Source organism: Chanos chanos, chromosome 2 (assembly GCF_902362185.1).
Source record: "Chanos chanos chromosome 2, fChaCha1.1, whole genome shotgun sequence".
In the NCBI taxonomy this organism is placed as follows: domain Eukaryota; kingdom Metazoa; phylum Chordata; class Actinopteri; order Gonorynchiformes; family Chanidae; genus Chanos; species Chanos chanos.
The window spans coordinates 45213553-45236216 of NC_044496.1; the positions used below are offsets into that span (position 1 = coordinate 45213553).

The 22664-nt window shown below is 42.7% G+C and overlaps 3 protein-coding genes across 5 annotated transcripts; 2 read left to right on the plus strand and 1 right to left on the minus strand.

Moving 5' to 3' along the window:
* The first annotated feature begins 24 nt into the window (after positions 1-24).
* Positions 25-10160, plus strand: ints10 (integrator complex subunit 10). Of its 3 annotated transcripts, none has more exons than XM_030764749.1 (18): positions 25-153; positions 585-652; positions 952-1055; positions 1287-1426; positions 1692-1773; positions 2155-2304; positions 2545-2725; positions 3232-3401; positions 4145-4284; positions 4467-4620; positions 4749-4831; positions 5638-5796; positions 6124-6232; positions 6486-6565; positions 6720-6882; positions 7262-7355; positions 8317-8385; positions 9119-10160. In XM_030764749.1, the coding sequence occupies exons 1-18, from the start codon at positions 25-27 to the stop codon at positions 9273-9275; spliced, it is 2232 nt and encodes a 743-aa protein (XP_030620609.1). In that variant the 3' UTR covers positions 9276-10160. The 3 variants fall into 3 exon arrangements, with proteins under 3 accessions (XP_030620609.1, XP_030620610.1, XP_030620611.1); XM_030764750.1 differs by having other exon boundaries at positions 2155-2295; positions 2551-2725; XM_030764751.1 differs by lacking the exon at positions 8317-8385 and having other exon boundaries at positions 2155-2295; positions 2551-2725.
* Positions 10161-10311: 151 nt separating this feature from the next.
* Positions 10312-12729, minus strand: tlr1 (toll-like receptor 1; the record flags this gene model as incomplete). The annotated part of the gene is made up of 1 exon (XM_030765384.1): positions 10312-12729. A coding segment is annotated over exon 1 (2418 nt), but the record flags the coding sequence as incomplete, so codon positions are not given.
* Positions 12730-15816: 3087 nt separating this feature from the next.
* On the plus strand, positions 15817-21428 carry klb (klotho beta). Its single transcript, XM_030765385.1, has 5 exons — positions 15817-16557; positions 17439-17952; positions 18111-18379; positions 18644-19787; positions 20986-21428. The coding sequence occupies exons 1-5, from the start codon at positions 15817-15819 to the stop codon at positions 21426-21428; spliced, it is 3111 nt and encodes a 1036-aa protein (XP_030621245.1).
* The last annotated feature ends 1236 nt before the right edge of the window (positions 21429-22664 follow it).

The window sequence follows — 22664 nt, forward strand, 5'->3', positions numbered from 1 at the left end:
TTTTCACTGATGGTCGTGACCGAAATGTCGGCACAAGGTGACTGTGAGTTCCTGGTCAAACGAGCTCGAGAGCTGGTTTCTGAGGATCCATGGGCGGCCAAAGCGTGGCTGATTACAGCTCGGACCCTATACCCCTCAGACTTCAACATCCAGGTAGATGAGCGGTCCAAAGCCACCTGCCAGGAGTCAAGCCTTTTCACACAGATATGCACCTCTTTGTTGTAGATTACAGTGCGATTACTGATGAATCATTCATTTGTGTAGGGTTAACGAACCTATTTTTTGTTTAACGACAATGCCAGTTCGCAGCTCGGCCTTTCATGAATTATGGTGGTGTGTTGTGCCTTCATAAATGCATATCTCTCTTTAAACGATTTTTAGTTGACAGTCTACAAGTTCTGCAGTCATACAATCTGGCTTCTATTGAGCGTGTTTTATTTGCTAGTTTTTGAAAGGAGAATCTGTTCACTTGATGGTTTGAACAATGAACAAACGTTCAGTCCGTATCTAGCAGGAATATCAGGACGATTTTGAATCGACCACATTCCTTTCACTGTGGTACTTATTCTCTGTCTCCTGCACAGTACGAAATGTACATTATTGAGCGGAACGCGGAGCGAACGTCCTCGGCGGGAAGACTGCTGTATGATATGTGAGTTTCCTATGGACGAGCGGCAGCCAACTGATGTGTTTAATGATATGTGTGCTAACCACTGCATTATCACTGTTCCAATCCGCAAACCTTTCTTCAGTGAAAGTGGTAATTCAACTTTAAAACATTCTCATGTAGATTTGGCCAGTGCTCTTGCCCAAAGCAGGTTTGAAGCAAAAGGAGATAAAATGAGATGAGAGAGGTTTATCTGGTCCTTTGAGAGGAATATAAATTATTTAGAGATCATTCGGAGACTGTGCAGTACAATGTGCCCACTGATTCATTCTGTTCTTTGACAGTTTTATCAGTTTCCCAGAGCAGCCTGTAGTGTGGCGTGAGATCACGGTTATCACTGCTGCTCTGCGCAGTGACAGCCAGGACAAACAAACTCAGTTCCTCAGAGGTGAGGACCCCTGTGTATGTGCGTGTGTATGTGTATGTGCGTGTGTGTGTGTGTGTAAGCAGAGAGGCAGAGTATTTTAGGGCAGTTAGTGTACACTTTGAACATGTGACATTAATATTAGCACAAATTGAATTGTAATTGTTTAACTGGAATCATACTGCATGTCAGAAATATGTTGTGGAGCATGTCAGAGTTAAATGTTGGTGTGTGTGTGTGTGTGTGTTTTTGTAGGTCTCTTTGAGACCCTTCCAGGCTCTGTTCAGTGTCAGATGTTACTGAAGGCTACAGAGCAATGCTTTAACACGCTGGAGAAAGCTGAAATGCTGCTGCTGCTGTTGAAGAGATTCCCTGAGTCTGTAGTACAACATGGGGCAAGTATCTCTCTCTCTTTCTCCATATTCATAATGGGTCAAGTATCTCTCTCTCTCCATATCCAACATGGGGCAAGTATCTCTCACTCTCTCCATATCCAACATGAGGCAAATATCTCTCTCTCTCTTTCTCTCTCTCTCTCTCTCTCTCTCTCTCTCTCTATCTCAATATCCAACACCGTCCAGCCAGCCAGGGTAATAATGTTGTGTTTTGACGACAGTTATTTCTTGTTTGTGACATTTGTACCTCTACCTTGCGCTCCAGGTCAGCCTGGGAGAATCCCTTTTGGAAGCGGAGAATGTGGAGAACTTGGATACACCTGTGAATTGTTTCAGAAAGCTCTTTGGTTAGAATTGTTCATGTCTGTTTTTTTATGGTATTGATACTCTAACAAAGCATCACAGTATTTATGTACAGTACTATTCAAATGTTTTACCTAATGAACTTTAGGAGAGTCACGTTATAAAAGCGTAGAGAGCATGCAGAACCATACTATATCTGCTGTAGGTCTTTTATTTATTTATTTATTTATTTATTTATTTTTTCATATTATCTATACTCACCCATTTTTTTAGAGGTAACAGGAATACTTACAGTACTTCCAAAAGTGCCCCAAAAGTGTTTATTTTGGTAAGTTATATAGAATCTGATTTTCTCTATCTCTCCCTCTCTCTCTCTCTCTCTCTCTCTCTCTATCTATCATTCTTTCGATCTGTCTGTCTGTCAGTGTGCGATGTCCTGCCTCTCATAATGAATAATTTGGACATGCGACTTCCTGCCAGTCTCTTGTATAAGTATATGCACAAAGCAGCTGAGTTCTACATCAGCTATGTCACCAGAGGACCATCTGCAGATGGACAGATACAAGGTACCTCTCATCACAGATACTTATGTCAAATGTCATAGAAATGTCCCGTGCTGTACTGTGTTATCATATACCTTCTTTTAGCAATACATAGACAAGTTGATGCATTTCATTTGCAGAATATCTGCAAAAATTGGAAACCCTTTTATCTTTCCAGGATGTTCAGTTCCTTTTCAGTCCCCTATATTTTGCTCTGTCTGTGGTACACAGGGGTCGTAGATCATGCTAATAATTCAAATGAGCCTCTGTCTGTTACAGGTTCTCAGGAGGTGGGCGGGCTCAAGTCTCCAGGGGTTGGGCGTGGTGGGCAGCGGTTTGTGATTGACGGCTTGTCAGAGAAATCATCAGTGGTGTGTGAGCCCTGGGAGAGGCTGCTGGATATAGTGGCAGTAGTGGGTGCTCGCTGTGACTGGCAAGGAGATAAAGGGAGCAGGTCAGAGCTTACACACTCTGTGTGTGTGTGTGTGTGTGTGTGTGTGCGTGTGTGTGTGTGTACGTAACAGTTTTAACAAATGGTGAAAACTGTTACTCTGGCCTTAGTGATCAAGTGGAATGTTGATATTCATATGAAATTGTGTAAATGAAACTTTTCAGATGTCAGTGCTTGGGTGTATATGTAATATTAAGCTATGATGTGTGTTGGTTTTAGGAGTTAGCCAAAGTGTCTTGGGAATTTGCATTTGTGTTTTCAAAATCTGTGTGTGTGTGATGTAAAGTTTGTCTGCATGTATTGTAAGAGATACACAGAGTTTTTTTTGGAGTATGTGAAGGGGTTTTCTCTGTGCTGGTAAAATATTGTGTATTTTTAAGAGCACGTGTGTGTTCACGTGGTTGATGAGTTACACAGAACTATTACAACATATAAGAAAGTTTGTGTGTTATTCCTACGGTGTGTGTTTAATGTACGTAATGTCTTAAACATAATGTCTTTTGTTGTAGGAATTACACAGAGCTGTTGCAGCGTGTGCGGGAGCTGTTTCGATACCTGCCCAGTCTGGAGGCGGAGCCAATGTCACGATGCTGCGGTCAAATTGTAATATGCTCTGCCTTGGTCCTGTTCCGCTCTGCCTACCTCTACATGTCCGCAGTTCAGCCCTCTCTCTTCCAGGGTGAGTCTCTTTATGTTCTTTAGTCATACTGTATGTGAGGATAGACATGTTTGGGTTGTGTCAGTATTGTATTTGTGTGTGTGTGTGTGCGTGCATGTGTGTTTGAGTCATGCAACTGTTGTATCCAAATGGCCTCGTGTGTGTGATGCGGTTTTGCCAGTATTGGGTGTGTGGGTTTGTATTTGTATTTATGTATTGGGTGTGTGTTTATATTTGTGTTTGTGTTTTAATAGTGTGTGTGAGAGAGTTTAATGGATCACTGAAGGCACTGTGTGTCCACAGTTTTATGGATTTATTACTTGAGTCAAAAAAAAGAGAGTTTGACATGTAGTATTTGTGCTTGAGTCTGAATATTGTTTTTCTAGTGTGTGAGAGTGTATGATTGATGTGGATATGTGTGTCTGTACTTCTCTGTGATTATCTAGATTTTCTTTTCGATTCTCCTTTGATGTATACATGCAGAAAGTTCCTCATTATAGAAGTACCTGCTCCTGATTACTGTCTCTGGTTATCTAGACTGTAGATACCTGCTTGTTGTCTTAACATTTGGCAGTTTCTGTTCACATGTTGGCTAGTCAATACCATCTGTCATTTATAGCATGTTCAGAGAAGACTGTTTGGCTTCATGCTGTTCAGTTGTCCTTTATTCCTTTACATGAGGGATTTAAATTTGTTCATTCTTGTGTGTGTGTGTGTGTGTGTGTGTGTGTGCGCGTGTGTGTGCGCGCGCGCGTGTGTATCAGGTCACAGTGCCCTGGACAGTGGGCCATGGATCCTGCTGGAGGATTTGTCCTCTGTGTACAGTGAGGTGGAGCTGGAGAGATCGGCAGGAAAACACGCCCACAAAAAACGCAAACTCACAGACGGCCGAGAGAAAACTATGGTGCGAGACAACGTGTGGGGGGGACAATTTGTACATTCCAGATCATTCATTCACGTGCAATTAACATTTAAACATATGTGTGGGTAAATTATAAATGATGACTTTGTGAGTATGTATTAATCTGTTTCATGTTCATATTTGTTTGCTGGTGTGTGCATATAAAACTTTGTGTGTGTTTTCAGAGTTCAGACGATGAGGAGGGTCTGGGAAAGGGGCGCGGCCGGCACATACTGGTTAATAAGTCAGACTTTCCTGGCTGGGCAGAAACTCTGGAGAGCTTCCGCACCGCAAGGGAGAGCTGGGACTTATTACATTCCCACGATGCACTGGAAACTGGTATGCTTTTCCCATCTGCCCACAGGAAAAGGGAAAGTACACAGCATACAGTCCGGTATTTTGTCATGACAGTTTAAACATGCATTTCATCATGACTGAATCCTGATAAGCACACGATCTCTCCTCAGAGTTTAATAAGCTGTGTACAGCCTGGAAGACTGAGAGCTGGCTGTGGTTTCGCATTTTCCTCACAGATATGATCATTTATCAGGTATGCATATCCTGTAGGCTTGTAGTAGATATGTATCCGATACATAATTCCGCTCATGATAGAGTGACGTCTTGCTTTTTAAGTGATGAAATGGTCCCGAACACCGGGGAAGTAGATGTTAAACCTGAAGGAGGTGTTAGATGCGTATTTCAAGTCTGGGTGGTCAGAGTGTCTGCAGATTCACAACACAGGTTTAACAGTAAACAGAAGTCTCTCTTACTCACTGTATTGAAGTTTCTCTCTCTCTCTCTCTCTCTCTCTCTCTGTCTGTCTGTCTCAGGGTCAGTATAGGAAGGCTCTCTGACTCACTGTATTGATGTTTCTCTCTCTCTCTGTCTCTCAGGGTCAGTATAGGAAGGCTCTCTGACTCACTGTATTGACGTTTCTCTCTCTCTCTGTCTGTCTGTCTGTCTCAGGGTCAGTATAGGAAGGCTCTCTGACTCACTGTATTGACATTTCTCTCTCTCTCTGTCTCTCAGGGTCAGTATAGGAAGGCTCTCTGACTCACTGTATTGACGTTTCTCTCTCTCTCTGTCTGTCTGTCTGTCTCAGGGTCAGTATAGGAAGGTTCTCTGACTCACTGTATTGACATTTCTCTCTCTCTCTGTCTGTCTCAGGGTCAGTATAGGAAGGTTCTCTGACTCACTGTATTGACGTTTCTCTCTTTCTGTCTGTCTCAGGGTCAGTATAGGAAGGTTCTCTGACTCACTGTATTGACGTTTCTCTCTTTCTGTCTGTCTCAGGGTCAGTATAGGAAGGCTCTCTTACTCACTGTATTGATGTTTCTCTCTGTCTGTCTGTCTCAGGGTCAGTATAGGAAGGCTCTCTCTAGCCTGGCACAGCTGGCACAGCTGGCATCCTTCCAGCCTGTTCAGACTCAGATTTCTGCTGCTGCCTCTAACCTGGAAAACCACAGAGCCCTCATACAGCAGGCATCCTGTCACTACGCACTGGGAGAGTACAGGGTAACATGCACACACACACACACACACATATATGCACAGTGCTCTCATACAGCACGTATTCTGTCACAACTCGCTGGGGAAGCCCTGGGTAACACAAACACACCCACACCCCCCCCCCCACACACACACACACACACACACACACACACATCCTGACTAAAAGAGCACAGGGTAACATACACAAACACACACAGATCTCTCAAGTGGTAGGTATGTATACAGATTTATTATTTTATCCATGTAGTAACTCTGTAACTCTCTCTCTCTCTCTCTCTCTCTCTGTCTCTCTCTCTTTCTCTTTCTCTCTGTATCCTTCTCTCCTCTCAGCTGGCATGTGAGAAATTGTTGGAGGTTGTTGGAAACCTGGTTCCGCCCACACAGGAGCCCATTAAGAGCACTGAGGAGGCAGGCCGGGCCCGCACCAAGCCCAGGAAAGGTGTGTTAATGTGGACTCAGTTGGGCCTCACAGAGGTTAAGGCTTAGCCATAAAACTGTCTCGTTATTTGCATTAACACTGACTTATGCTGTTGCTGCATTATATTTAGCCTGAATATCCAGCTCAGAGTATAATTTAGATGCATACTATCGTGCCAAACTTTAACAATAAATGTGAGCCACAGTTATCCTTATCCAGTTCTCTTGAACGTAATTTCATAAATCAACATCTATGTGTATCCCCCTCTTTTTAGGAAATGACTTAAGGCTCCTCCCCTGCACAAGCAAGGCTATACTCCCATTCTGTCTGCAACTGATGCTGGCGTGCTTCAAGGTACTGTTGTAGTCATCATCTTTTGACCTGGTATTATGCATCTTCTTTTTGCTCTCCCTATTTTTCTCTCCTCTGCTTTTATCTCTTACATTTTTGCTTTCTCTACCCCCCTCCCCCGTCTCTCTCTCTCTCTCTCTCTCTCTCTCTCTCTCAGCTGCGGGCATTCACAGACGGTAGGGATGACCTGGCCCTTGGTCATGTGGTTGTTCTTTTGCAGCATGACTGGCCACAAGGCGAGACTCTCTTCCTTAAAGCCGTGGATAAGATTTGTCAACAGGGCTGTTTCCAATATGAAAATTTCTTCAACTACGTCACAAGTATCCTTACACACAGACACTCAAGGCTAGACATCCCGCTGGTCGTTGCTCCCTTAGTACTCTCTGGTTTAGGATATCATAAACCTTTCAAGTTCATGAAAATTTATGAAACCCTTCCAAATTATCAGCTTGTAAGTATCACTTCAAGATTAAAAGTAGTAGTATGCAAGCACTCTTTAATGCTTAAATATATTAAGCTTAAAGGGCATTAGCTGGTTTATTTTGCATTACATGAACATATGTAATCCCATCATATGTGAGCAGCTACCAGCCCTGTATATCAGATATGGTGTTGATTGTTTGCAAATGGTGGTAATGTTATTATGCCACAGTTTCTTGTGTTGTCTCTATTCGCTCCTTCATTCATGCATCCAATCAGATATTGACATGCTGGAAGAATTTGCATACCTCCGCACAACAGAAGGTGGACGGGTCCAATTGGAGCTTTTACCCAATCAAGGGATGCTAATCAAGTAAGTCTCAACCAATTTGTTCAGTTTAGTTTGCAGCATTCATTGCCAAGAGATTGAAAAGTCTATTACCAAGCAATTTTCTTTCTCCCTTCTCTCTCTTTATTATTTTAAACATGAATGAACAGTTTGTATTTTTTTTCCGTTGGTAAAGATAGGTCTTCTGTTTACTGTGTGTGTGTGCCACTCCCCGCTTTCTGATTGGCTGGTTGAGCTGTGAATAACAACTGTCCTCAGAGTTCTAACCTGGGATGCATTCAAGACATGAATTGATACATAAACTGTTCTGGCATAGCCACGATGGAAGAGCCAACGTTATGAAGAAGTGAGACAGTAGAGACGCTTAGTCATGACTGACTGACTGTCATGGAACGGACTGTCCTCTGTAGCTTGTCTCCTAAGCCAACTGGATATACTCATGGACCTATTTGGGGGGTTGTCCAGCTAGAAATAATTTTTATCAACATCTTCTTGGCCTGGGCAGTCCGCCTATCCCCACACCTAACCTTCTGAGCTCTCCCTGTGTACTCTACAACTTGGAGGGGGTTGTCTGTCAGTGCCTTTCTCCCTGTATTTGTGAAATTATAAATCTTTAGACTTGGGCAGGTTACAGTTTCTTCTGGGTTTCATTTTTAAAAAGTTCTGGTTTTAGGATGAAACAACAACAGTTTGTACCCGAAATGATAAATTAGTCGTACCGTAGCCAACATCTGCATCGACAGTGTCCGATTTTTTTTTTTTTTACCTTGCAAGCAGTAACCAGTAGAGGGCAGGCAAGGCAAAACACTGAGTGTTGGGCCTGCTATTTGTGGATTTGTAGGGACATATTTTGGCTTTGTAATCCTGTTCCTGGCGTTGCTTGTGTCGTGTCAGTACCTTTCAGTTCAGTATTGCAAAAACGGTAGAGGTCTTGAATGCAGCCCTGTGTTTAGGGTGTTGATGAAATGGTGTTTGCTGTCCATAGGAACCCCAGCCCCACCCTGGGGGTGGAGTTAAACACCCTGCTGCTTCCAGGGGCTCAGAAGGCTGACAGGTACCCCACCCCCATTCCACATGACCCCGCCTTGACCCCCCACCCACCCCGCCCTTCCCACACCCCACTCAGTCTGCTCATCAACCTCAATGTGTCAGTTTTATCTCTTTTTTTTATTTTTTCAGTCCCCCCTTTTTTCCTTTTCTCTAGTGTTTCTTATCATTACGTTCAAACAGCGTTCTCATTTTGAGAGTGTTCCTGTGGACTCATGGTTGGTTTTGGTTCCTTTTGGTTTGTGTTTGTTTTTATCGTTACCGTGGTGAAGGAACTGTCTGTTTTTGGTTTCATAATCACTGTATCTGTGGTTTTAAGTGTACCGAGACATTTTACATTCGTGCATTGTTTTTGTTTTTTTGTTACGTGTGTTGGTTTTCAGTCTTTTGTTGAACTTCCTGTGTCAGTTCAACTTTAACCTTGTATGTATATCAGGTTGGGAATAGAGCTATGGGGTTAGATGAACATCATATCTTTGTACCTGCAAGGATCGTTTTATTACTTAAGGTGTGTTTGGCATAGAAAAAGAGTGATTCAGACTTTGCTGGATCAGTTTATTTCATGTCAAAAGCGTGTAAAAACATACAGTTAAAAACATGTTGTCTCAGTATTTTATCAGCAAATTATTTCATCCCATATATTAGCCATTCTTGATGGGGATTTGAAGTAATAACACACTGAAAATGAGTGGTACAGCTACACAAATGCACATATATATTTTATGTTTGTGTTCCCGTAGGCACCATACTGTGACGCGGGGCATAACAAAGGGGGTGAAAGAGGATTTTCGTCTGGCGATGGAGCGACAGGTGTCTCGCTGTGGAGAGAACCTTCTTACAGTTCTCCACCGGTTCTGCATCAATGAAAAAGTCATTCTCATCCAATCCCTACCCTGACCATAACCCTTTATCCCCCGAGACAGTCATTCCCGTTCCTTGGGATCCATGGTCTGTAATATTTCGTTCCGACCCTAAATTGCCACACTTGGTTCTGGCTCTGAATTCTCAAGGCTTTTATTAGCAAAATCAGATGTGTTGGGTTGGGTCCATAAATATATCCTACAGCCCTCAACTGTCTTCAGATTTCTCCATTTTACTACTTATTCAGTTCCCATATCAGCCTCACTGAGAAACATGGAAAAACAAAACAAATGAGAGGACAAGGTTGCCAACAGTGAGGCAGTGTAGGCTTAGAGACAATAGAATGTTTAGTCCTACTGGAAACAGAAATGTCACCTTCTAGTGCTTTGAATTTTCTGTAAAAATAATACAAAGGGTAATTCATATACACTACTTTCTCTCCTGCCAGGCATAGATGACCCTCCTCTATAGAGCTGTTTTGTATGCAGACTTTTTCTGCGTGCCTAAACAAACACACTTGGTTCAGCTAAATCAAGGCCTGAATTAGTCTTTGACTATTAGGACCAGATTTGCTTGATGAGGGCTAAATTGTACCGGTGGATTTCTCACCATCATTCAATCCTGTTTAATTTTATTGTAATCCCAGAAAGGAGGAGTGTTTAGAAAGATTACAGTGTTTCAATGGGACCTGTCTTTGTCCACGTCCCTGTCCTTTTGAAAGACTCTCAGTACAGCCTCTCCTGAACACCCCTCTGTCCTGAGCTGTGTGGTGATATAAATCATGACCACACTTTTAGGTTGTGAAACCTTAGTGAGGTAGTGTTGTGTCGTCACATGATCTGTTTGCAGCATCGTCATTTGGAAAGCAGAACTCATAAAAAAATGAAATCTTGCCTCTCTTGTTGTCAAATGTGATTATTATTTTTCACAATTCTGTTAAAACGAACATATTTTGTAATGTTACAGACTGTTTTGAAGTGTTTATTATAATGTCAGTTTCGTCTCTGTGTATTTCTAATAAATTTTTGTATCCCCTGTGCCATTCTCTCCTCTTTGCTCAGTGTCTCTCATTCACTCCCGTGTCTGTCTGTGGTTGCGACGTTAGGTTAGCTTGCAGTGCTGCCCTGAGATTTGCCCAGAATAGTCTTTGTTTCGCTTTGTCCTGCGGCCATTCTAAGTAAGTACGGCGAGCCATCATTTCTTTCAGCTGGTAGTACTTGGCAGGGATGAGATACGATGGCAAAGGCTCCAGCAGAACAAGGATGATGCTGTCTAATCCACGCGTTAGTCTCTGATGATTCGCGAAGTACAGCTCATAGTGGCACCACTCACTCTGCACAAAGTGAGAGGACAGCACAAAGATGCAGCGCCGGCTTTGTTCAGTGCAGCGCAGGATGTTCTGAACTATACTTTTTCCCGGGATGAAATGTCGCTCGTGGTGACAAATGCGAAGCGCGCCAGGGGTTGATGTGGAACCCTCGCCCTCCAGTTTTGGCAAGAGTTGAGATTTGACCCACTCTGCATCCCTTTGACTGTAGGACACGAAGGCGTGGAAGTACACCCCCTGTAGATCTTCTGATCTGCTCTGGCTTATCCTTGCTCGGTGTTTTGCCCGGGTCCATTTCCAGATCATGCTCAAGTACCATGGTGCATCCAGTTTATGACACAGCATTGCTATGGCGATCATTACTGTGACTGCTGGGACCAAGATAGTAACTGCCAGCAGGCTAGCATTGCAGGAGATTTCTGGTAGATGGAAGTCTCTAAGAGGTTTCTTCCTCCAGGACTCTGGGTAGCTGCAGAGGTATCCATTTGGCCAGTGGAAGAGAGTGATTTTAGGCTCCCTTTTCCCACCGTGGGTGCCTGTTTCCTGGAAGAGGGCAGTAAACCCCCTTAGGGCACAGGTGCAGATGTAGGGATTCCGACTGGCATCCAGAATGCTCAGTGATGGGCAGGTCTGTAGGGCGCTTGGTGATGGTGCGTGAAGTGAGTTCCGCTGCACTCCCAGGACCCTTAGGCTTGGAAAGTCTAGACAACATGGGAGGTCCACAAGACGGTTTGAGGTGAGGTCCAAAACTTCGAGGGCATACAGAAATGAGCTATTGGAAGGAATGGCTGCAATCTGATTGTTTTGCAGGTTAAGCGCTTTTACACCACGAGGAAGGCACTTGAATATGGACTGGTCAAACTCATTTGCCGAGAGATCCAGGTGTTCTATGTTTGAAGGCCAAAGGCAAGTCCCCTGGTCTTCGCTGTAGGTCAGTACATTCTGGCTCAAGTCCAAATGTCGCAGTGCTCTCATGTATTGAACTCTGAGACTGAGGGGCTGCAAATGGTGAAGATTATTGCCTCTCAGCAAAAGGATCTCTAAATTATCCAGAGTTTTACATTCCCCTTTGTCACTAGAGAATACATTTTGTGACAGGGCGTCATAAGAAAGGTCCAACATGTAAACTTTTCTAGATGCAGTAGGACAGGTCATGTGGACAATGGGAGTCTGTGCTAAGGTTAAATTTTGTGCATGTATATTGATGAAGAAGTTATAAAGGGCACGCTGGTCAAAAATAAATGTAGTCACTGCTGCTTGTTCGATGCTGAAGGACTCCAGACTGGACTGTTGGGTCACGGGGTCTCCTATACTCATGGCTGTTAGGGTGATATTGGACATGCTCAGTTTACGAATGGTAGACTGCAAAATGGCATTTACAGTCTTAGTTAGCTCCAACCAGGTCACCCTCAGTGCAGATATGTATAGGTGCGTGACTCTGAGAACCCCTTGTTGTGCTATCAGCTTTCTTAAGTAATGTGGTAATCCAATGAAACCTGTAAGTTCCACTTCTATGAAGGACTCAAAAGCATCAGCAATGATGTCTTCATCAACCTGGTGATTACTCACCATGAGGACAATCTTCTTGGCTTTTGTCTCTGAAAGGCTTCCCATCTCATATCCTTTCAAGGTCTCAAGGTGAAGTGTGAGGTCTTGGAGATGAATGTTTCTGACACTCACAAAGTCCTCTTTCTGAATCAAATCTGCACTCAGACTGAGCCACTGTAAGTTTCCCAGACCTGAAAATTCTTTTCCTAGAGTCATAACAGTAAATAAATTGAATGACAGGTTCAGGTACTGAAGGCTTGATACCCATTTGAGGTACTGTTGGTCAGACAGATTCAGGAGTCTGTTGTGTGAAAGGTCCAAAGTTTGCAAAGCGGGAGTTGAATGGAACGTTTCTGGATCAATGTCTTGCAGCATGTTCCAGGAGAGGTTTAGGAACCTGAGTCCGGGTGTGTGGAGGAAATCCTGTTTGCTCAGAGACTGAATACGGTTCTGTGAGAGATCCAAAGCCTCAGTTGTTGAAGGGAGGTCGGAGGGAACAGAGGTGAGATTTTTAGAGGCAAGGTAGACAATAAGCGTTTCTATTTGGAAGGGGGAGGAGACTGAGAGGGAGCCTATGAACACAGCCACCAACCCTAATGCATATAGTAGAGCCATCATTCCTGTGGTACAGGAGTGTCTGTGAACGGCACAAAACAAATTGATTTTATACACTGAATATTCATCTCAGAAAATGGAGACAAAATGGAATGAAATTAGTTTTATGTACCACTTTAATGGCATAATATATTTACTCCAATATTACATGTTGAAACACAAGAGCAGGAATAAATGCACTTGTCTTAGACTTCTATTTTTGTTGCTCTGATTACTGACTAATATCACCTTACCGTAGGTAATAGGACAGCTGTAAGACCTAGGTTCTGTCAGTTTTTGTACTTTTACTCAGTTGTGGTGCATGTCACAAAGCCAAGTATTAATTGCCATGCCAACTCCAGCCAGTGGTCTCAACCCACATCAAACAAATTCGGGATGAATTTGAACACAAAATCAAAGCAGCATCAGATTTAGGCAAAATTTAGGTGTAGTTTTACTCCTATTTCAAGGACTATAGTATAATGCCTTCAAATCACCATGATTTGGAGAAACCCTCTCATGGCGCTGAAGAAGTCATTTTGCAGAGTCATGCATAACTCATGTAAATGCTTTTGCAGATATCTATAGCTTTCTTCTGCTTTATTTGAGCTGAAAATCCACAGATTTGAAATACACAGAGGTGTATTTATTGTTTTGCAAAGGTTTGGGGTACATGTATTTTGTTTAAGTAGAATTTGAAAATGCTCACAGTTTTGGCACAATTACATAGTACTCTAATTGTTGGAGTCTCAAACTACAATATATTCCCTACCGTCATGACAATATCAGCCCTTGGCGGGGCTTATGCTATAAATCGGTGTAATACTGTCTTATCAGACATGGTTTGAACGCAGTTTTGTAATCTATGGCCTCTCAGGGATTTATGGTCAAGTAATCTTTACAGACTTCCTCAATTTGAGAAAAGGCTGACTGAACACATGCATCATAACAACAGCTAGCACCACTATAAAGTCATATGCACAAACTGGGCAAGGTTACACTATACTGACGCTTGTTATTTTTACTAAATGCACATCTTAATACATCTGTTAATTCTGATTTATTTTTCCTTCCATAGGAATATGGTGCCTTAAGAGCTCAAATTCAGCTTAAATATAAATACAATCTGTTCACCTAGTCATCAGGGGAAAAAAAATTAGCACACAAACCTCCTCAGTGCTTCCTCTTAAATCCTATGGTCTGATTAAATTTGAAGCAAACGTATTGTGCTGTGAGAATGCGTTGTCGACATGTGTCGACTGATGTGTCTTTGTAGGACTGGGAGTACGACAGGAAATTAGACAAAAGTGAAACTGTATCAGTTAAATAACAAATTCTACTTCTGCTTTTACATTTTTTTCTTACTTCCTCAAAACCCAAATGTGTTGGGTTCAGTTTTCAACCTGATATGGCATTTGTAAGGAAAACAGTAACAATTTTCTAATTCAGGTTTCTGTAGTCTCATTTCCTTATAGTACAGAATACCTATAGAAACAGTAATCTGTCCAAATATAGTTTTACAGTAGGAGGCTATTCTGTTATTTCAGTAATGGAGTTATTTCCTTATGACATTAGTTATATAGAAGACAGTGTTCATGTAAGTGTAATTTGATGAAATTCTTTTTTAATGCTTTTAGAGCTCCTGGATACTGCAAATATGATGTAAAACATTTTACAGAAGTGGATCCCTGTGCACACAGGTTGGATAAACACCATATTTGTTCAAGCACTGAGCTATAGCCGAGCAACCAAAATATCTAGGCGCCAAAATAAAGGAAAAACCAACGTAAAGTACCTTCATAAGGCATCAAGCAGTTATGAGTGGCCAGAACTGCATCAGTGCACGATGGCATATATACTGTTAAAAGTCTGAAACTAACGGTGGGCTACAACAACATTCTTCCATGAGAAATCCATCACTTGGTGTTTTGCTGATGGTGACACAAGAAAAGGACTGAGGTATTGTTTAGAGCGTCTCAACAGTGATTGGTTGAATTGAAATCTGGTAACTGAGATTGTCCTAGAAAATGGTCTATATTATTTTCATACCAAACAAATCAATCATTTTGCAGTTTTTCTCTATGGATGGGGACAATGTCAACCTGGAATAAACCACTCTCATTAGAATGGAAACTTGCCTAACATTTTATAAATGAGAACTGACTGATTAGTTAAGAACTATACCTCATTGATTTCCTTCAGCGTTTCTCTTATTTTTGCTGTTCACTCAGTTGACCATTCACTGTGTTCTGCCTGAGGCTTTCTGAATATCACAGTGACCTCTTTCAATGTTCTCAGTACCCGGTTTCATTTTCAAAAGAACAATTATGTCACCTCATAAAACAGACTTTTAATTCCTCAAAAACAGATGTTTTTTTGGAACAATCGTATTTTCAACACAAACAATATAACTTAAATTGGGTTTCACCTTAGCCTCATCTCTATTGTTGGTGTATGGAAGCATTTATAAATTTGTTTTTGTACCCTGGAGCAAGACACAGCAATAAAGCTCAGACAACAGACATCTAACCATTTTACAGGGATATTGGGGCTGTTTCTCAGACCGGGACAAACAGATGAAATCGAGTTTGTGATGTATCCTCTGCGATCATCTGAGTGAACAGACAGGCTGAAGAGCAAACGTGCCGTAATGTTTTTTTTACTCTTACCTCTCTTTAACGGGGATGAGGTTGAGGGAGGTAAGGGGGTGTGAAATAATTGAGGAAAGGAGGACTGTGAAAAAGATAGAACAATGGGGGAAAGAGAGGGAGAGAGAGAGCCTGTCATGAGCGCGAGGATCAGAGTTCAAGTTAATCGTTAACTTAAAGATTCTCCTTCTGTGCAATCAGGGAGCTCCTGAGTGTTTACGTGTTTGTGCGTGTGTAAGAGCCAGAGAGAGAGTGAGTGAGAAAGAGGAAAGTCCAGGCAGGTAAAGCAGTCAGATGGATACTTCTATTCTGCGCTTCACTGATTTGTTTTTCATCTGTTCTTCTCTCTTTTTCTCAATATTGTACAACATGTATCACTCCTTAACTCAAAGGATTGATGTTTTACTCTCCTGCCCCAGCGTTTAATGGTAGAGGGATCATATCTCTCTGTTCTGTCACGATGACCTGCGTTTTCTCTTCCTGTGCCATCTCCCTCTCCTTTTTTGTGGGATGGTGTATGTGTGGAGTTGTGGAGAGAGTATCTGGAGAGGGCAAGCAGCAGTGGCTACAACAACAGAACCATAGCCAGTTTTTTCAAGTGGAATTCCCTGCTGGGTTCCTCTGGGGTGTTGGATCCTCTGCGTTCCAAACTGAGGGCTCTTGGAACATTGACGGCAAGGGACCGTCCATTTGGGACCACTTTACCCACAGCTCTGTTGCTGGAGGCATCATCTCAGAAACGGCTGACATATCCAGTAACAGTTACGCGTTATGGGAGACAGACATTAAACTTGTCAGTTACCTCGGCGTCCAGTTCCATGCTTTCTCCCTTTCCTGGCCACGTCTCTTCCCCGATGGGTTTCCCACGGGCCATCCCAACCGTGCCGCAGTGGAGCACTACCAACGTTTGATTCGTGGACTGCGTTTGCGGGGTGTGGAACCCGTTGTGACTCTGTTTCACTGGGATTTTCCGCAGGCTCTGCAAGACCAGTATGGAGGCTGGAGGAACAGTAGCATAGTGGAGGTGTTTGCAGATTATGCAGCATTTTGTTTTGCTACTTTTGGTACAGAGGTGAAGATCTGGCTGACCATGCATAACCCGTTCCTGCTGGCTCTGCAGGGATATGGAACAGGAGTGCATGCACCAGGGGAGACTGGTGACCCCAAAACTCCTTTCACGGTTGCTCACAACCTGATCAAGGTGGGTTACGGGTCAGTTGTTCCATTGCCTGCTTTTGTGAAAAATGCAGATTGATCAATCGGTTGCTTAACTGGTTGTTACAATGATCAGATTTGTGCCAGGAAAAAAAACAGATCACAGATCATTGTCTTACTCTGGGAAATCTGATACATATGAGTCCTGATCTGCAGTTCGCTCACAAACTTCAATCAACGTCAGCAGTTCAACTGCATCTCTTGTAAGCTTAGATGAGGAAACAGTGTCCGGTACCAAAAGTTGTTTGTGAGATTTTACAATTGCAACTCTCGTGAATTAATCAGTACAGCACGCATCATTACAAAATGCTTTTTAGTGCAACATTACATGCTTAACAGAAATTACACTGCAATAAACTGTGTACTTATTACATCAACTATCAGTTATGGCACCGGAGTGTCTTAATGTTGAAGGTAAATAGTTCAGTATGAGTTACATGATCAATAATTGTCAAATTGTAACTATGAGAGCCTCAGTCCTCCCTTTAATATAGGCTTAGTTCCCTGTAATTCGACATCTCATTGAACAGTGTGATTGGTTAAGGGAAGAGGTATGGTGGGGGTTAAAGTTCAGAATGTTATGTGTAGGATGTTGTATTGGAGCATGTGTGGAGCAATCTAGGATCAATGAGAGGATACAAGGATTAATATGTGATGCTTTTAATTAATTTGTGATAGGCAACATCAGTGTAGCTACACAAAATGACTTTGATATTATCTGATCATATTTCTTAATCAGATTTTTGCATGCCAACGCATTTAGACATGATATTTGTTTGAGTCTCATTCATGTAAGTTTACACATGTTACTTCCTTCTTGTCTAAAATGTTTGTTAATGAGACTTATTTGTTTTTCTTTATCTGCAGGCACATGCTAAAGCATGGCACGTGTACAACTCTCGTTTCCGTCCCCAACAAAAGGGCAGAGTGTCCATCACTTTGGGCTCCCATTGGGTGGAGCCATTCAAAGGAAAGGCTACCCCAGCCAATGTAGATCTGTGTCAGCGGTCCATGGAAGCTGTGATTGGTTGGTTTGCAGAGCCAATCTATGGAAGTGGGGATTACCCAGCCTCACTAAAGGCCTCAAACCAGGGACTTGTCCCAGAGTTCACAGCAGAAGAAAGGCTTTGGGTTCGGGGCACGGCTGACTTCTTCTCCCTTGCCTTTGGACCAGACACTCTGCGTGTGGGTCAGGGTTTGCCCCGGTTTGGTCAGACTGTGTCTCTGGATCTAAGAAGGGTTCTGGGCTGGATCCGGTTGGAGTATAAGGATCCAGAGGTTCTGGTGGCAGAAAGCGGCTGGTTTTCTGATGCATCAGTAAAGCTTGAAGACACTGTGGCCATTTATTTAATGAAGAGGTTTATCAGTCAGGTGCTACAAGGTACAAAAGGTCTATGTGCAAGTGTGTGTGCATGTGTGTTAATGGTAACATCATTTGTATCAGGCTATTAATTTAACTCTCATTATCATATTATGTACAAGTCATTCCATATGACGGTGTCTCACTGTATGCATGTGTCTGCTTTTTTTCTCAAACAGCTATAACTCTGGACAGCGTCAAAGTGTTTGGCTACACTGCCTGGTCTTTGGTAGATGGTTTTGAGTGGAATTATGGTTACAGTGTGAGAAGAGGTCTGTTCCATGTGGACTTCAGCAAACCTGATCGGCCGAGGGTTCCCAAGACCACTGCAAAATTTTACAGGCAGATCATCAGTAATAATGGTTTCCCCATTGATGAGACAGTAGAAAATATCAAAGGGCATTTCCCCTGTGACTTCCAATTTGGAGTAGCAGACTCAGTCCTACAGGTGAGAGAAGACAGAAGAATGAAGCGTAGTGTTTTAACAATACCAAAATATACATACTTTCACATCCTGAAAGTAAACTTACTAGAACTATGTAAAACTGTTGTAATAACAATGATACATATATATAAATATACTTTTACAATTCCTCGCTTCACTGTGTGATAAAAGCAACTCAGAAGCAGAGCAAATGTTTCTGGAATATAATCTTAGATTTTGTGTGTGTGTGTGTGTGTGTGTGTGTGTGTGTCTTCTGGTTTATGGCAGGTGCACTTCCGCCCATTCTCTCCACAATTCAGTGACCCTCATGTGTATCGCTGGAACTTCTCTGGTGATGGTGCTCTGCGTCGAGTTGCTGGGGTCTCCCTTCATACCCGTGGGCCACAGTGCAGTGACTTCCTGGCTATTCGTCGCCATATCCATATCCTTGAGATCACTGGGTCATCTCACTATCGCTTTGCCTTGGACTGGGCCCTACTCCTGCCACACGGTGACCTTCCGTCAGTCAACTCTGAAGCCTTGCGATACTACCGTTGCATTCTGAAGGAGCTCCAGAGGAAAGGTGTTCATGTCGCCATCACACTTTATCACCCCAGTCGCAAGTCTCCGACACTAGGCTTGCCAAAACTACTGCATGCCCAGGGTGGCTGGATGAACCGCAGCACAGTGAAAGCATTTCAGAGCTATGCCAATCTCTGTTACCAGGAACTGGGCAAGTGGGTTTCTCTTTGGATCACCATAAATGAGCCAAACCGGTTGGCAGAATCATACAATGGGAGTGTGGAAGACCGGCAGAGAGTCACCGAAAACCTTCTCCAGGCACATGCCCGGGCTTGGCATATCTATGATACTGATTCTCGCCACCAAACAGGGGGAATGGTAAGCTTTGCACTGCATGCTGATTGGGTGGAACCAGCAAATCCGTTTGCTGAGTCTCATGCAGAGGCTGCCCACCGATTCCTGTCATTTGAACTTGGGCGTTTCCTGGACCCTCTCATCGGAAAGGCTGGAGAGCATCCGGCGGATGGAGTTGGAGACGGACAGGGCTCTGGAGAGACCCAAATCTTTGCTCTGCCACATCCCAGTGAGAAAGGGACGGTTGAGCTAAAAGGAGCTCTGGACTTTATTGCTCTGAATCATTTCACCACTCGTCTAGTTTCACCCTTGCGAGACTCCCCCTCAAATTCTGCCCATGGCTGTTCCTTTCTGTCTGACCCCACCTGGCCCTCCTCCAGCATGGGACAGTCGCTGGTACCCTGGGGACTCCGCAGGGTTCTGCGCTGGGTGAGGGATCGCTATGGTGATGCTCATCACATCATTGTCACAGCAACTGGGGTGGATGACCAGGCGTCCTATGATGACCAGTTGAGACAGAGCTATATAAGGAGCTACCTACAGGAGGCACTGAAAGGTACGCTCTTGCAGTTAATACACTCCAGAACATTGTGTGTTAAAGGCTAGAGCTCTGGAAAATGCAGCAAATTTCACCATCTTGTTAAATAGTAAATTTGAAAATCAGAAACTTTTCAGAAATTCTACAGTCTAATAAATATCAAATTTTAGAAATAGAACATTCATGCAAATGCTGTAGCTTTAACTCAGAGACCTTTACATTCATTGTCTTAACTTTACGCCCACTGCCAATGGGAGTGAAATCTCTGCTTAGATGCTTTGAAACATGAACCTGTGCAAGCTACAGTAAGGTAAACTTGGGGCATGCCATATTACAAATTCTTCTCTGTGTGTGTTAGGGCCATTTTATGAAACACCAAATACCAAAACATACTTACTCCACTTTCTCATACCATCTACTCCTACCCTTACTGGGTGTCTCTTCAGTATACATAACTACAGATCAAAAACATGGTCTAAAAAGAGTGACTCCTTTATTGTTTATGCAATTCTTAAAGTCTGACAGACTGAGTACTAAATTAATCTTTGGTGTAGGAACAGGATACCGTCGTAATCTCCTTAATAAAAACTTTTTTTTTAGCTTACTGAGATTAACACAACATTCAGTACTCTTCTGCCATCTGTGGTGACTGTAATCACAGGACATTGTACTCATTCAAAGCCAAAGTATTTCCTAACACTGAGTCTTATCATTCGATACCCCTCCTAAAACCGGCATTTATGGGGGACCTTTGATCTCATATATCTAAATAGACCAACACATTAACCCGGGGTGAGCTGTATGATGGTCCCTGGGTCGCAGTTCATTTTTTACAGCCTGGTTGTTGATGCATCATGTGTGTTTCAATACCATTCTCTGTCCTCGTGCAACTGCAGTGGCCTGACTGATCTCAGTGTGTTTGGGGTATGAACAGCTGTGACCTTACACAGTAACTGCAAGAGATGATGCAGCCAGTTTGACTGGAAAATTATATTTACACTGAAGCCGAGCACACAAAACTTCTGCTCCAAGCTGTTCATTTTAAAAGGTTAAACATTCATGATTAAATGTCTCTGTCACCAAGCAATGACAGAATTTTCTTCAGTTCACTACTCTACCTCGTGTTTCACGACATGCCCTCAAAGTAAAAAAAATAGCTCTTTTTATGTAAGCGCATCTACAGTTTTCTTTCCTTTTCTCTCTTCTCTCTCTGTAGCTCAAATGTTGGATGGTATTGATCTGAGAGGGCTCTATGTGTGGAGACTGCAGGATCGGCATGCTCCACAGTTTGGGCTCTTCAGTTCTTCACATTTCCAGTCCCAACCCAAAAGATCTGTCAACGTTTACCGAGAGATCATCACCCGCCGTGGCTTCCCTGCAGCTGATGCCACGGTTACACCCTGCCAGCTGGTTGTTAACCACACCAGCTGCCCGCTTTGTGCAAAACTGGCAGAAAATAAACCTCTTCTGTTTTTTGGAGTGTGTGTGTTCATAAGCGTTTCCATGCTCACAGTGGTGATCCCCTTGACAGTAATGAGGAAAAGGAGAAGAAGGAGGAGGAGAAAAGTACCGGTTCATAATGTCCAGCCCAGGCTGAGACGGCAACAGAAATTTGCAATGCAGCAGGTGCCGGAGAGGATTTGTGGACCAAGGCTGTAGGAGCTTCAGTGCTCTGAAATGAGGAAATCTTACTCTGAAAGTTCCCCTTAATGCTCGGACATCATTAACATTATCATTAACCCTCTCCTTCGGAACTGAAAGCAAGAGCAAGGGATGATTGTGAATATAAGGACGTGACTGTCAATTTTTGCTTGTGTAAATTTGGGCTTTTTGGGCCTTGTGCTGCTATCTACCGCTTACTGACTAGAATAGTCTATGGTCATCTCCAAGGACCAAATTACTTTGAAAACGAAATTAATTTCAAGTCTCACTATTAAGGACAAGGTTACCTTATTAACACAGCTGAGGCTTAAAAAAAATACAGGCCTGCAGTGTTGAAAATTCATCTCGCAAGAGAAAACAAGTTGTTTATCTTTCGTCATAATGTGAGTGGTGAAACCCTGGTGAATCCCCACAATCAAGCAGAGCAAATTAGCAATGCTTTAAATAGAAATGATTTAGTAATTAAAACATCTTGAGACAATTCTAACTTGTCTCTAAAACCTGAAGATTGTAAGATGGATCTTTTGTATAGTATTGTTATACCAGACTAAAATTGAACACTTATGCACTGCATCTCTGAATTGTAATGTTTCTTGATCTTATAAGGACTGTATGAGGAAGTGATATTGAGACACACTGCAGAAAGTGTTTCAGAGGATTGTCTGCTGTATTATATAGATGTATTTGAATTATTCCTGTTAAGTAAATGGTGTTCTAATGCATACTGTTTTTCATTTGGTGATTCAGTCAAAGGGAATACATTTCTTGTTTGAGTTTAGTCTGTTCATTTCATGTGTCCTCAGTGCAAGGACAAGTCTGCGCTCCTGTGGACGTAAAGGATACTGCAGTCATGCACACCTTATTCGTGTCTAAACTTTGATAAGCACAAATGTTACTTGACTGACCCAGGAAAAATCGTAAAAGAAAACGCTTGCTTAATTCGAATGTGTACCTCCTAATGCTTTTGTCTCTAGGTAGAAGGACCAGGACAATTAACAAAGATTTATCACTTTTTTACCTTAAATTTCAACTTTGATCGAAAGGAGATCAACGCAGAGGAGGCAGTCGATGGCTTCGTTGAGGCGAGCGAGACGCCAGGCCTTTATAGGTTTTTAAGACATTGTTTCACAGCTTTACAAAGCGTAGTGTTAAAGGTCTCCAAGCCTATGTTTCTCCTTTAACTCAATTTTAAGTTAGTCTACGCTCTAAAGGGTAGCCAAAAACAGTCTGAAA